This window comes from Mastacembelus armatus, chromosome 5, assembly GCF_900324485.2.
Source record: "Mastacembelus armatus chromosome 5, fMasArm1.2, whole genome shotgun sequence".
Classification (NCBI taxonomy): Eukaryota; Metazoa; Chordata; class Actinopteri; order Synbranchiformes; family Mastacembelidae; genus Mastacembelus; species Mastacembelus armatus.
In genome coordinates this window covers 25,784,902-25,798,702 of record NC_046637.1, presented here as the reverse complement: position 1 = coordinate 25,798,702, position 13,801 = coordinate 25,784,902, and the positions used below count along the sequence as shown (strand labels likewise).

The 13,801-nt window shown below is 40.2% G+C and overlaps 1 protein-coding gene and 1 long non-coding RNA gene across 3 annotated transcripts; one reads left to right on the top strand and one right to left on the bottom strand.

The window, feature by feature from the left end:
* The first annotated feature begins 233 nt into the window (after positions 1 to 233).
* Positions 234 to 4,073, top strand: LOC113130833 (uncharacterized). Its single transcript, XR_003295733.2, has 3 exons — positions 234 to 520; positions 2,990 to 3,096; positions 3,338 to 4,073. It is a non-coding gene; the product is annotated as an uncharacterized LOC113130833 (long non-coding RNA).
* Positions 836 to 12,909, bottom strand: ikbke (inhibitor of nuclear factor kappa B kinase subunit epsilon). 2 transcript variants are annotated; one of them, XR_003295732.2, is made up of 22 exons: positions 12,579 to 12,909; positions 11,916 to 12,015; positions 11,533 to 11,670; positions 10,803 to 10,932; positions 10,547 to 10,728; positions 8,681 to 8,841; positions 6,340 to 6,450; positions 6,048 to 6,227; positions 5,173 to 5,369; positions 4,813 to 4,871; positions 4,607 to 4,698; positions 4,392 to 4,493; positions 4,077 to 4,134; positions 3,436 to 3,548; positions 3,283 to 3,359; positions 3,152 to 3,191; positions 2,939 to 3,040; positions 2,280 to 2,376; positions 1,942 to 2,033; positions 1,790 to 1,861; positions 1,233 to 1,680; positions 836 to 853 (listed from the first exon to the last, which is right to left on the bottom strand). XR_003295732.2 is itself a non-coding variant. In XM_026307760.2 (21 exons), the coding sequence occupies exons 1-21, from the start codon at positions 12,590 to 12,592 to the stop codon at positions 1,617 to 1,619; spliced, it is 2,181 nt and encodes a 726-aa protein (XP_026163545.1). In that variant the 5' UTR covers positions 12,593 to 12,909; the 3' UTR covers positions 922 to 1,616. The 2 variants fall into 2 exon arrangements, 1 of the variants encoding a protein (XP_026163545.1); XM_026307760.2 differs by lacking the exon at positions 836 to 853 and having other exon boundaries at positions 922 to 1,680.
* Between the last annotated feature and the right edge of the window lie 892 nt (positions 12,910 to 13,801).

The window sequence follows — 13,801 nt, the reverse complement described above, 5'->3', positions numbered from 1 at the left end:
CTTTGGCTGCCACTGACTCTGTGTTTAAACAGGAACAGGCTTTTAAAAGGTAAAGTAAACATAAAGGCTGTGTGACATGGAAAACATAGGGAGGACACGTGATCAAGGAAATATTGCTTTTAAAACAATCAACCAAATATCTCAACAACCATCTAATGAAACTGAAATGCAGGGCTGCTTATGAAACAGGGCCGACACACAAAGACCTATAAGCAGTGTATATTGACCCGATGTAGAAGTGTGAGGAAAGTGGTAAAAGCACAATGTCACACTTGTTCGTGTGGGGTAGGAACCTAAAATTTTCCACTTTGCCAAAAACATGTCATATGAGCTGAACAAAACCACAAAGACAGTTGACTTCTCCCCACCCTACGTCAAGAAAGCCCCCAGGGACACCCAAACCACTCCTCCACAGAGTGGGCAGAAAACTTTCGATTTCATTTTCTGTGCTTTGTAATGTCAGAACAGCTCGCATGTTTTCTGTTTTACAGGAGGACCTTTCACTAACAAGCAACTTAAAGTAAGTTCAATATTTATTTGAATAAAGACTGAATGGGGAAGTGTAATTTGTTTTCATTGGCATTTCAGAGGTTTTCTATGTTCACATTACAGCAGATATCAAATGATTCTTACTTTCATTTTTCAGCCTTTATCAACTCAGAACATATCATTTCTGAAAAACAAGATTTAAAAACATGAAAGAGTAAAAGTAAACTAAGGTTTATATTTTTCACAATGTATTACCCAAAAACAAACCTTGGGAATTCCCCACACTGGGAACTACACTAGCTGATGTCATTTCTTACTGTCACCTTTCTATAATGTCAGTGGACTGTGGTAGCCTTTAGTAGTTCTGTAAAAAAAAAAAAAAAAGATGTCATAAGTTTCCCCAATTTTATTTTTTCTCTTTTACAGTAAAAAAAAACACAATAAAATATACAAAAATACCACAAAAACCATGACCAAGAACAGAGCCAAATGTAATAATATTGAAATTTACAGTGCCTGGAGCTTCTGAGCTTCATAGTCATCAGTATACCTTGAAATTACAATGAGTTACTTGAAATAAATCTAGAAAGGAAGTCAACACACAGTCAAACACACACAGACACACATACAAACACAAAGAGTCAGTGTGGTTGACCTTATCATTAAAAGTACCCCAGATTCCACAATCTCTTCTGTGGGAAAAAAGAAGAAACACAGTCTTAGAAAACACTATACCAGCGGACCTGGCATTCAGTTCTCGTTCTCCTGACAGTCCATCACTGTGGCAGCCTATTAGAAATACAACAACACTAAAGGCACTGATGAGATTTATATTGAACTGCTGTACTCAGTTGCCAACCACACACACACACCTGCACGCAAACATACCAACTAAAAACCCATCAGCAGCATTTCCTCCCTGTCCATTCTGAGCATCTTATCTTTTTTTCACATTTTATTGATCCTCTTCAGTTGCTTCCCATCCAGATCACAGCAGTCTGCCCTTGAAAGAAGATCCAGTGCATCGTCCACAACTGTTCATCGAGGCAGTTAACATGAGGTGTTTGTAGGAGAAATTATGACTAAATTTGTTAAGCAAGTTAAAATACAAAAATGCTGCACATTTGTCAAAGTGTGGAAGGTCTGGTCAGGTTCGGCTTCAGGGCTGCTGCAGAGTTTACAGCCCCCAGACTACAGGACGAAACAAAAATAAACAATCAGCACCATATTGTATCGTCCACTGGGAGTTTTGACAGAGGTTTTCAGAGACAATGAACAGGAAGCTGGTCACTCAACCGACCTTTCTATAATGCCGTTGTTACACTGCAGTTCCCTCACCAAAACCTCCATTTCTTCCTTCAGATGGTGCATCCTAGAATGAAGCAAGATGTTGTTGGGCAACTGTTTCTATTTTGCATTCACACACACAAACAAGGACACACAGACACACACCTGGCGACCATGTAGTCCTTGTCCTTTGGTGGGATTCCAGGCTGTTGTCCTGTTCTTTCGGACTGCAGAGTGAAAAGGATTCTGTCTAGAGCCTGAGAAAGGCAGACAAGATGTTTCATGACATCACTGAGGGGCTACGTGAAAGACATATATACAAATATATATATATATATACTCTCAAATCTATTAAACAAAAACAAAACATTCACAAGAACAGTGACAAACACACTTTAGACCGTATGCTGGCAGAGACTTGATTTTCCACAAACAGAAAAGAGAGAACCCAGAGAACCCAGCCTAGAGAACCCAATTTAAAGTCAGGGATGTGAATTGTTGACCTTATTCTGGCGCTCGTCACTCATCTCCAGGTCTGCCAACAAGCCTATGGAGAAAGAGCTGAAGTCCTGCAGTCGGGTGTGCATCTCCAGTAAAACACTAGAAACACAGGAAGGACACATCAATTAGTCAAAGCTGCCATCTACATTGTGCCACTTTCAGGTTAATTAGCAGAGAAAACCAAAGGGGAAAAGGTTTCTAAAAGAGTGAAATGTGCTGTAGTGATGCTATTTTAAATGTGCTGTCAGATAATCTGGATAATGTGTTGACAAAATAACAAATATTTTAACATTTCTTAAGCAAAATAAGTGATTGGAACAATTGCAATACATACTTTAGGAATTTCAGAAAACAAAGAATACAAAAATAAAACCAATCATATTATACAAACTTAAATAAATCAAATTGTAATGCAACAAAATGTGTAATTTCAATACTTCATAAGCGAATGTCACAAGATTCAAGATGTGTAAACTACCAAATTATCTGTTTGAGCAGGACTGTTGATTAGTACAGTCCTCATGTCCAATATTTACCATATTCCTATAAACCTGCATCACCTCTTAAACTAAAAGTTATATTTCTATGAATAGTCACAGTGTTAACACCTGAAGTGAATCTGGTGTCTAAAGTTAGTTTTAAGTTTAAATATGTTGAGAACCTGTTCCATGTTTTTGTTGAACCCAAAACCTCTTTGTATCTCTGCACGCAGTCCTCTCTGAAGAGAGATTTCACCTGCTTAATGTGGGACAACAGGTGGATTCTGGGAAAGGAGAGTGGCAAGCAGATTACAGGAGAGCCCAGAATAACTTCATAGGGGTGAGCAGGACAGCAGTTGCATGGACAGATAAATCTTTCAAAGACACATACTCACTTCTCAAACTTGTGGATTTGCTCATCATTATATGCCAACTCTGTGGTGAAAATAAGTGAAGTTCTGTCAATTGTATACAAACATTAACATCAATAAATCCAGAGTACACACTGACAAAGAAACACACATACTGCTTGTAAATTTGTCTTTGCGATAATGCTGATGAATTGCTGTTATCTTCTGCAGGAGCATCTCCATCTTCTGACAGCTGTAAGAAAAAAAAGGTTCAAGTCTAAACATCAAAACTCCACTTGAAGCTTTGATTCTCTGCTTTCCCAGACTACCTCTTGTCACTGGCCAGGGTCTCTGCCAACTTAGCATGTTCTATCTGCAGGTGGTCCAGTCGGTTCTGAAATTCTCGAATGCTTGCAGCGTATATAGGCAGGTGTTCATGGACCTGTAGAGACAGCAACAGACTCTTATACCTCCTATATTAATAAGACAAGTCTGCCATTGGATTCATGATTCCCACTCCATAATCTGTATGTTGTCTCTTTCTTGTTCCTCATAGTTCAATTTTCACTTAAAAAAAAAATGAAGAGAGCTCTGTCAGAATTCTGGCAGCTGAGCACCAAATGTTTTTGTTAAGCTGTGAACAAAATATTAGACAACTCCTTAAATTGCAATACAATTTTACAGCAGCACAAACTGCAGCCTCCAAAATGACCATGAAGGTGAATCAACTCGTCATTAAAACAGTTCCAACAAAAAGTGAAACAGACTAGCATTTATTGCAAGGATGTCTTATTAGACTGCAGGGGTCTCTGTTCAGTGCTCACAGTAAGCTACAAACTGAACGTATATAATGATTAATGAGGAAGAAACGGCAAAAAAGGGAACTTCCACAACCCAGTTCCCAGAACTGCTCCCAGCAACCACATTAGCTGAGCTGGTGCCTGTGCTGCTGTTTGTTGATGGAACTCACCAGCTGCAGTTTCTGATGGTTATCAGCTGAGCCTTGGCTTTCTGAAGCGTAATGGCCCCTGTGAATCATAACAGATACAAGAGGAATTTCTAAGGTTAGATTATGACACTGCCAGAAATATTATTGTGTTTACATCTGTCAACAAATTACATATCTCAGCAGCAACTATATTCATATGACAAGACTAAGGCTCATTGGTCAGTACAAGTATAACTCCCTTTGTCTTACTGTCATGTATCATAATACTCGTCTTACACACGCCAGTTAATTTATCAGTGAAAAGTTCCACTTCAACTTCATTCACTGTAAACTCACATCATATGAATCCTGTGCCCTATGTTAAGGCAAGATTGCAGCCTAATGGTTATCATTGCAATACTTTGCATGGCTTCTCCACACTCCTTTCCCAATGCCATCCTAAAGAAAGATGGAAACATAGAGGAGACATGGAGTCATCATATAACTTATAATGCAGTAGTTATGCAGCTCAGTGCAATGACACTAATTATTTTAGCCGGAATTCATCTCACATGTAGCTGTAGTATCCTTGCAAAAGCAGATCTCGGTGTGTGCACAGCAACTGTACCATCTTCAGATACTGGTGGACTACTCCTACTATTACCTAAAGATTAAAAAATAAATCATGAGGTGAAGGTTTATGTTAAACAAAACTCACTCAAACTAAATAAAAATAAAATGAACATAACAGTTGGCTGGGACAGAACATCAGCAGTACCTTGGAGAAACTGTAATCTGCTATCACGTCAAACCTGGGTGGGATGACAGGAGTCTCTGCTGCAGAGAAGAAACAAGAGAAAAAATATATGATTTATGGAAACAAACCACACTTGTCTGGGTACTCATAAATATATGACCTTCCTATTTAACCAATTTCATTATGTACTCATTGTCTTTGCTGGGACTGACATTCAAAGAAATATTACTCAGTACAACTTGCATAACTGATTCATAAAGTATTTGAGTGTTGAGGATTCGAATGAGACACCTCATATCAGGATGTGTTCAAAGAAGCAAAAGAAAACCACAAGACGTCACATGAACAAAGCAAAGATTTACATGTCTTTCTTTGTCTTACGTTCTCTGAAAGGCAGGCTGGTGTTTGATTCAGGTCCATAGCTGAACAGAACAAGGGGCCTGGCGGGTGAAGTATGTGGGAGATTGACCACTTTCATGTTGCTCTCCAGGGGCAGCTCATGCCCCAGGTACAGCAGATGTTGCTGCTGAACCTCTATACCGGTCTGAGACGCCACCTCCTCAAAGAAGATTGACACCCTGGGCGAGAGGAGGGAAACCTAATTCCTAATTCAACACTATAAAATGTAAGCAAAATATTTACAGGTGTGACTCAGGCATCAATTAATTGATAAGAAAAGTCTTCAAACAAGCAATTCAGGGTTACATATTATCTTGAGCCCACAGCAAAACTTGCTCGCATTGTCATATTATACACACTGTTCACAATTACGCAATTGCTGCACTAATCCTTTGCGGTTTATTAAAGTTTTACTTTATTGTATCTTTGCTTACCTGACTCATTTTGTAAAGTCTGCAGCATGCTCTATCTTATTGGCCTTAATGCACTTTGTTCTAAATTCCCTCCCTCCCAGTGTTGAGATATACTGTAAAGTCAGTAAATATAAATATAATATAACACCAAATAATTGACCAGGGTTCATTTAAAGGTCATGGAAATATAACAATTCCTACACTTTCATGTGGCACCAGCATCATTTCAGAAGTGAAATCTGGACAAATATGGGTAAAGGTCTACATTTTTGAAACTTGGACAAAATAAGATATAACTCATTTCCATGTTCTCCTTGTTCTCTTTCCTACAGGTTTTACAGATTCTTGGAAGTCTGATAATTGGCAATAAAATGCTTTCAGTCTGTTACACTATAAACAGTCTGATTGTCTGAAGAGCATATATTGTGTTTGAGCCAGACTTACGTGTTGTAGTGATGTATGTAGACACAGTGAGGCATGGCCTGCTGCAGCGAGAACAGGTGAACTGGCTGACGCTGCAGTATGTCTGTGGTGGCTTTGAAGAACTGTTCAAAACCCCAGCACCTCTTCTGGTCCACCTCCAATATACCTGCCAACACTGGAACTAGCTGTACCTTCAGACCCCTATAGACAGTCAGAGAGATGTTAATGATTCATCTGAAAAGCACATGAAGGAAAAATTAGCATACATTGTTATCAGTGAGATGCATGTTCACATAGTATATCTGTGACATACTGTGACAGTTGGCAGCTGTGAGGTAGGTTGTAGCTCCACTCTATCGGCCCGCTCTCCACCCGCTGTCTTCCGGCTATTGCTCCCATAGGTTTCTCTGCAGTTATTTTGTACCTACACAACAAACCATTTGTTTCTGTTAAGTCAGGCTAACACATTGGGAACATATGTGGTGGAGAACAGATACGTAGAATCAGACCAAACTCCATCCATCCATCATCTATACCCGCTTATTCCTTAACCAGGGTCACATGGATCTGCTGGAGCCTATCCCAGCTCTCTTTGGGTGAAAGGCAGGGGTCCACCCTGGACAGGTCCCCAGTCCATCACAGGGCCACATAGAGACAAACAACCTCACACACTCACACTCACTCCTATGGGCAATTTAGAGTCACCAATCAACCTGACATACAGTGGGTACGGAAAGTATTCAGACCCCTTTAAATTTTTCACTCTTTGTGTCATTGCAGCCATTTGCCAAAATCAAAAAAGTTCATGTTATTTCTCATTAATGTACACTCAGCACCCCATCTTGACAGAAAAAAACAGAAATGTAGAAATTTTTGCAAATTTATTAAAAAAGAAAAACTGAAATATCACATGGTCATAAGTATTCAGACCCTGTGCTCAGTATTGAGTAGAAGCACCTTTTTGAGCTAGTACAGCCATGAGTCTTCTTGGGAATGATGCAACAAGTTTTTCACACCTGGATTTGGGGATCCTCTGCCATTCTTCCTTGCAGATCCTCTCCAGTTCTGTCAGGTTGGATGATGAACGTTGGTGGACAGCCATTTTCAGGTCTCTCCAGAGATGCTCAATTGGGTTTAGGTCAGGGCTCTGGCTGGGCCAGTCAAGAACGGTCACAGAGTTGTTCCGAAGCCACTCCTTTGTTATTTTAGCTGTGTGCTTAGGGTCATTGTCCTGTTGAAAGGTGAACCTTCGGCCCAGTCTGAGGTCCTGAGCACTCTGGAAGAGGTTTTCTTCCAGGATATCTCTGTACTTGGCCACATTCATCTTTCCTTCAATTGCAACCAGTCGTCCTGTCCCTGCAGCTGAAAAACACCCCCACAACATGATGCTCCCACCACCATGTTTCACTGTAGGGATTGTATTGAGCAGGTGATGAGCAGTGCCTGGTTTTCTCCACACATACCGCTTAGAATTAACGCCAAAAAGTTCAATCTTGGTCTCATCAGACCAGAGAATCTTATTTCTCATAGTCTGGGAGTCCTTCATGTGTCTTTTGGCAAACTCTGTGCAGGCTTTCATGTGTCTTGCACTGAGGAGAGGATTCCGTCGGGCCACTCTGCCATAAAGCCCCGACTGGTGGAGGGCTGCAGTGATAGTTGACTTTGTGGAACTTTCTCCCATCTCCCTACTGCATCTCTGGAGCTCAGCCACAGTGATCTTTGGGTTCTTCTTTACCTCTCTCACCAAGGCTCTTCTCCCACGATTGCTCAGTTTGGCTGGACGGCCAGGTCTAGGAAGAGTTCTGGTCGTCCCAAACTTTTTCCATTTGAGGATTATGGAGGCCACTGTGCTCTTAGGAACTTTGAGTGCTGCAGAAATTCTTTTGTAACCTTGGCCAGATCTGTGCCTTGCCACAGTTCTGTCTCTGAGCTCCTTGGGCAGTTCCTTCGACCTCATGATTCTCATTTGCTCTGACATGCACTGTGAGCTGTAAGGTCTTATATAGACAGGTGTGTGCCTTTCCTAATCAAGTCCAATCAGTTTAATTAAACACAGCTGGACTCCAATGAAGGAGCAGAACCATCTCAAGGAGGATCAGAAGAAATGGACAGCATGTGAGTTAAATATGAGTGTCACTGCAAAGGGTCTGAATACTTATGACCATGTGATATTTCAGTTTTTCTTTTTTAATAAATTTGCAAAAATTTCTACATTTCTGTTTTTTTCTGTCAAGATGGGGTGCTGAGTGTACATTAATGAGAAATAAAATGAACTTTTTTGATTTTGGCAAATGGCTGCAATGACACAAAGAGTGAAAAATTTAAAGGGGTCTGAATACTTTCCGTACCCACTGTACATGTTTTTGGACTGTGGGAGGAAACCAGAGTACCTGGAGAAAACCCACGCAAGCACAGGGAGAACATGCAGACTCCACACAGAAAGGTTGGATTCAGACCAAACTCAATGTCAGAATTTTATATGAATATGTAAAAAATTTAATAATTTTATAGAATTAGGAAAGAAAAAAAAAACATGGCATAACTGGCATGATTGCTGCATTACCTTAGGGTTAAGGTTAGGCTACGGATGAAGGGATGGAGTTTCAAACAGACAATTGTGATTTACTTTTTCACACCTAACTACATTAACTTACATTGTGGGCTTGTTCCTGCGGGGCCCTTCATAAGGTGTGAAGGGAAGACTCCCAGTAGCAGCATGGTAAAATGTCACACCAATACTCCACAAGTCAACACTAACACCATAGGATTTCTGATGAGGCTTGCGCAGCACAGCACGTTCGTACATGTCTGGGTGCTACATAAAGAAACGCTCAGATAAGACACAAGCAAATTCCACTCTTGTGGCTGTCATATAGACAAACACTGATACAGTATGTCAACAGTACTGAAGATTATGATTTAATCTTAGCCATAATCATAATGTAAAGTGAAAGCAGTGTTTTGCCATAACATGTACTCTTTTCCCCAAGAGTCTCTTTCTTTTTAATCAGGGATCATCTGCTTAGCCGGATGCCTGTCTGGTGTAGTTTCTTTTTTGCACAGCTCTGGACATTCCTCCTTCACATAATCCTACTGTAGTCAGAATAACTATAACAGCTGTAAAACCAGTTTCTTAGATGGAAAAATAAATGTAAAAGTCACAAATGTCCACTGCTCACCCACTCACCATGCTCTCCATGGTCTGCATGTTGTGCATGTGTGGATATTGTCCCTGTTACCTGTAACTTGTAAGTAAATTCAGCTGACTGCAAAAGCCTCTCTACATTTGAGTCCTCCAATCCTGTAGCCATGATAGATATGTTTTTATCTGTTAGAAATATAAATTAAACTGGGGCAGACATACACAGTCACGTCACATAGGTCTATTCCTGACAGTCTGTCCTAACTGCTCTGCATATACAGCTCTTCCATGCTCGATCATTTAATCCCATAATAACTAATGAAGCTCTGGCAAAAGTTCAATGAAGAAGAAACGCTCCCTCATATGCTTTTTTTAATCCTTCATGCTGTTCTACGTTTTTTCCATCACTTCTGCTTTCCCATGCCATCAAAACTCCTGCATTCACAATTTTAGTGTCACCATACTTGTCCAGTGGGCCTGGGTTCCTCAAACCAGTCAGTCCCTGATAGCTGTTCTTTAACCTCCTCCCCTTGTCCACTGTTACTAACAGGACTTCCAGTGAGACTGAGAGTTTCATTGTCTACCTGCTAGCTCTACTCCACCGCCACGAGTGTCTAAAACAAAACTTAAGTCCATTGTGACAGTGACAAATATTATCATACACTTTGGACTCATCTTTTTTTATGGAAATATATTTACTCATTTGTCCACTAGAGGGATACACAGTCTTGATAATGCAAGCTGCTTAGCTGTTCAGTTCAACAGTCAGGTTGTGTTTATGCATCCACTGGGCATTGTGTAAGCGTGAATGCAGTTTCTCAGCAAGGTCCTCCCACTGAGATCTGTTCATAAAATCTTCATAAACATGAATGAATAGACTACAAGGAGTTTGTAGTCTAGATTTTAGGCTGGTCTGTGGTAAAGATAAAACAACACACTGTGAACAACATACGGTGGAAACAAATGTCCAGACCACAACTGTTAAGACATCAAAGTCAAAACAATGTGTATGTTCAAAAACATTTCAAAGTGGGTTATGTTCTCAGAGCAGTTTCCTATTTGGTTAGCAGGTTATATCAAATTCTACTTAAAAGATTTCCTTTCATTGAAATGTGGCAAAAAGTTGAGGAAAAATCTTTCTTTTTAATTCCCTGCTAATTTTTGCCTATAAGCATTTTCAGCTATTTTGAATTTGTCGTAAATGCCCTTTTTGATACTAATCCAATCAATGAATTTTATTACATCCTGTATATTCAGTATTTAAAAAAAGTAAAACCTTGTGCAGCCTTGGCTGCAACATGCACTCATCTGCTTTATTCAAAAATATCATTCTAGACTATGAACACAGACAGGTTTATGTGAGGGCATATTATCTCACCAGATACTCCTCTGTTCCATAGATAGAAACAAACTTCTCATCATCCTTTAGCTCTCTTGCTGCTCCAAAGTCAGTCAGCTTATAAACAGACCTGCCGTCATCCCCAGCCTGTCGCATGATGTTGCCTGGCTTAATGTCCCGGTGTACCACCCCATTTTCCCGCAGGTGGTTCATCCCCTGCACTGAATAGAGCAGAGGGAAGAATATTTCCAAAACAGGCACATAAAATTACTGGGCGAAAATGAGATACACTCACCTACACACAGCAATACAGTGAGGAACTCTGTTTCAGGCAGGCCAAAGGCATTTTCTGGCTCCTCCAGAATGCTAAGCAGACTTCCTCCTGAACAATACTCCGTTATTAGCACCTTCTGTTTAGAGGGCAGCTAGAGAGACCAGGACAAGGAGATCAGCTGCATGTATTTTGTACATTGTGAATACTATAAAAATATTAGTAAGGTCTTCTCACTGAGTTTCCATAATAAATAAATAATGAATTCATTTCTCTGATGCTGCAAAGTCTTGGAGAAATCATAATTTGTCTGTGTCTATCATTTTGGACTGTTAGCTTTACTAGCTTGTTGGATTGTATTGGAAACTTGGTTGACTGTCTCAGAAACTGAAAACTCATCCAGCAATGTACCTCTATAAGGGTGCAAATGCTATATGATGAAAAAAGTAAATTAATCATCTCCTCCAATTATCACCTAATGACTTATTCAGGCTTCTATTTCCTATTATTTTCTGTTTTAGTTGAGTTTTGGATGGAATTGTTTTAAATATGATGGCACATCATCCAAGGACTACTTTCCTGGTCTGCAATCGTTTTTTTACGCATTTGTAAAAAGTAAACCATAAAACTGGTTTCTTGAATTCATAGCAAAAAATTTCACATTCTCTGGGAGAAACCCATATCAGGAAATTAAATTTCCATGATTACCAGGTTACACAACTGTAACTTGCAAACACGGTGATGGTCGCCTTACCTCTTCCACAGCATACAGCCTGACAATATTGCTGTGGTTGAGCTTCCTCAGCATCTCAAACTCTCTCATCTGGACATCATGGGGACGGTTGTAGCTCACAGCATTAAAAACCTTGACGGCTACCAGCTCTCCCGATTTCTATTACACAGACACACACATTTACATCAGCATAACAGAATCACATCCAAACATCAACAACAGATCACACACCAGCGCTGCTACCACAACCTTTACTTATCACCCCTGAAACCAAAAAGTAGTCAGGAACATCTGCGATCATGGCAGCAGTGATGAAACTGAGCCGCTCATCGAAAAATAACAAGTGTGTCCTGATGATGAATTTGATAAATTATGACGACAAATTTATCGTGGCTGTGGCTTACCTTGTTCCGTGCTTTGTACACACTGGCAGTGGCCCCTTGACCGAGGACGTCATGCAAAGACCACAGATAGTTTGTTGTACTGCCTGTGATCCCTGACATACTGGATGATAATGAGACAGAGAATAATTACACAGAGACATAGAAAAATAATAGAGGGAAGACAGATGAGGCCTCTTTGGGTGATGATAAGTGTCAGCCAACTCATGTCAAAAATCCAAAGTACACACTGTGAATCACTAATAAAAGCAGTAGCTAAGGCTATAACAACACAAACAACAATAATATAATGACACTGTTGTTGGAGCCCTACAATATACGCAGCACCTTCACATTTTAGAGCTATAACTCAGCACAAACAGACGTCACATTAGCTAAATGAAGTGTGTCTTCACAGAATACTGTATATTAACACATGAAAACGTCTTTACATGTGCTTACCACTACATCACCATTTGGTACAAATCAATAATAACAAAAGTTACTTCTGTTAGATAAACATCTGATTTCTTTAGCCTTAGCTACGTGACAACATGACACTTACTCAGTTCTTTATATTAACCAGCTATATTTGTTTAAAATGTGCGGATATGTAACTCAAGCGTTAATAAATTAGTTAAGTTCATTGTTCCCTCCTAAGTAAGTGCTGGAGATAAGTTAGCTTACCTGGAGTTAGCCATGAGTTAGCCTAGCGCTAACGCTAGCTGCATGTATGCGGCTCCTCGCAGCCTCTAATCTGGGTCACAAACAACCTTTTTCTCGCCACCACCGGTCAAACCGCTCCCCGGGTTTACGGTAAATCCATCTGGTCTGAAAGCAAAATAACGACAATTGCCGCCTACATGCGGAACTGACAAGCAGCCGAATGTACCTGTGGGAGGCTGCGCTGTCAGACGGTACGATGCTGCGTTTGGAGGCAGCGAAACTTTCCGTAACGCTGAACTTAGGAAGTGTGTGTTTCTGTGTTTCACTGTTTCACTGTTTCACAAGAGGCTTGTTTTTTTTTTGTTTGATGGCGGAAATACAGAAAAATGTCAGTTTCATAGTTTGACTCTGAGTTTAGTACCCGCCCTATTGTTCAACGTCACACTGACGTCAACAGCACCTGAACTAACCACAACCACCAGTCCCAGGTTATAGCAGGTGGACACCATACTGATCCTCCCCTTGCTTGGTCACATGTTGGTGCCTCTTTACGTATTACAGAGGACACTAGGAGACAGAGACACACTGGTTATGGTGTAACAGCACCAGACATAACTCCCATTAAAGATATCAGTAATCTGGAACAGTCTTTTCCTTAAGAGGACAAACTTTTGGGGCAATAGCCTCACTAAAACTAGACTTAAATATCTAATAAAAATAATATATAACTCTCTCTCTCTCTCTCTCACACACACACACACACACACATACACACACACACACACACACACTTTCTCTCTGCTGTAGTATTGCAGGTTCTACCTGTTTACCTGCATTACAGTACTTAGTTGATCTGACAGGTTTGGCATTTATTTCCAACTTGCTTAACGTTTTGGTCGATGAAATCCCTGAATTAACATTATTCACAAGTCATTATGCTAAACACTTAACTGGTATCTGATATAGTAAGACTTCATTATTACTGTAGCTACAGAATTTATTATTCCCTACTATTATTTTCATAAATTGTTTTCTGAATTACACTGTAATATATTTTTATCACAACATCCATCCATTATCTATACCGGCTTATTCTTAACCAGGGTCACAGGGATCTGCTGAAAACCGGAGTACCCGGAGAAAACCCATGCAAGCGCAGGGAGAACATGCAAACTCCACACAGAAAAGCCCCTGCTGGGTTTAGAACCACCACATTGCCGCCCTTTGCAACAAACATGAAAAAT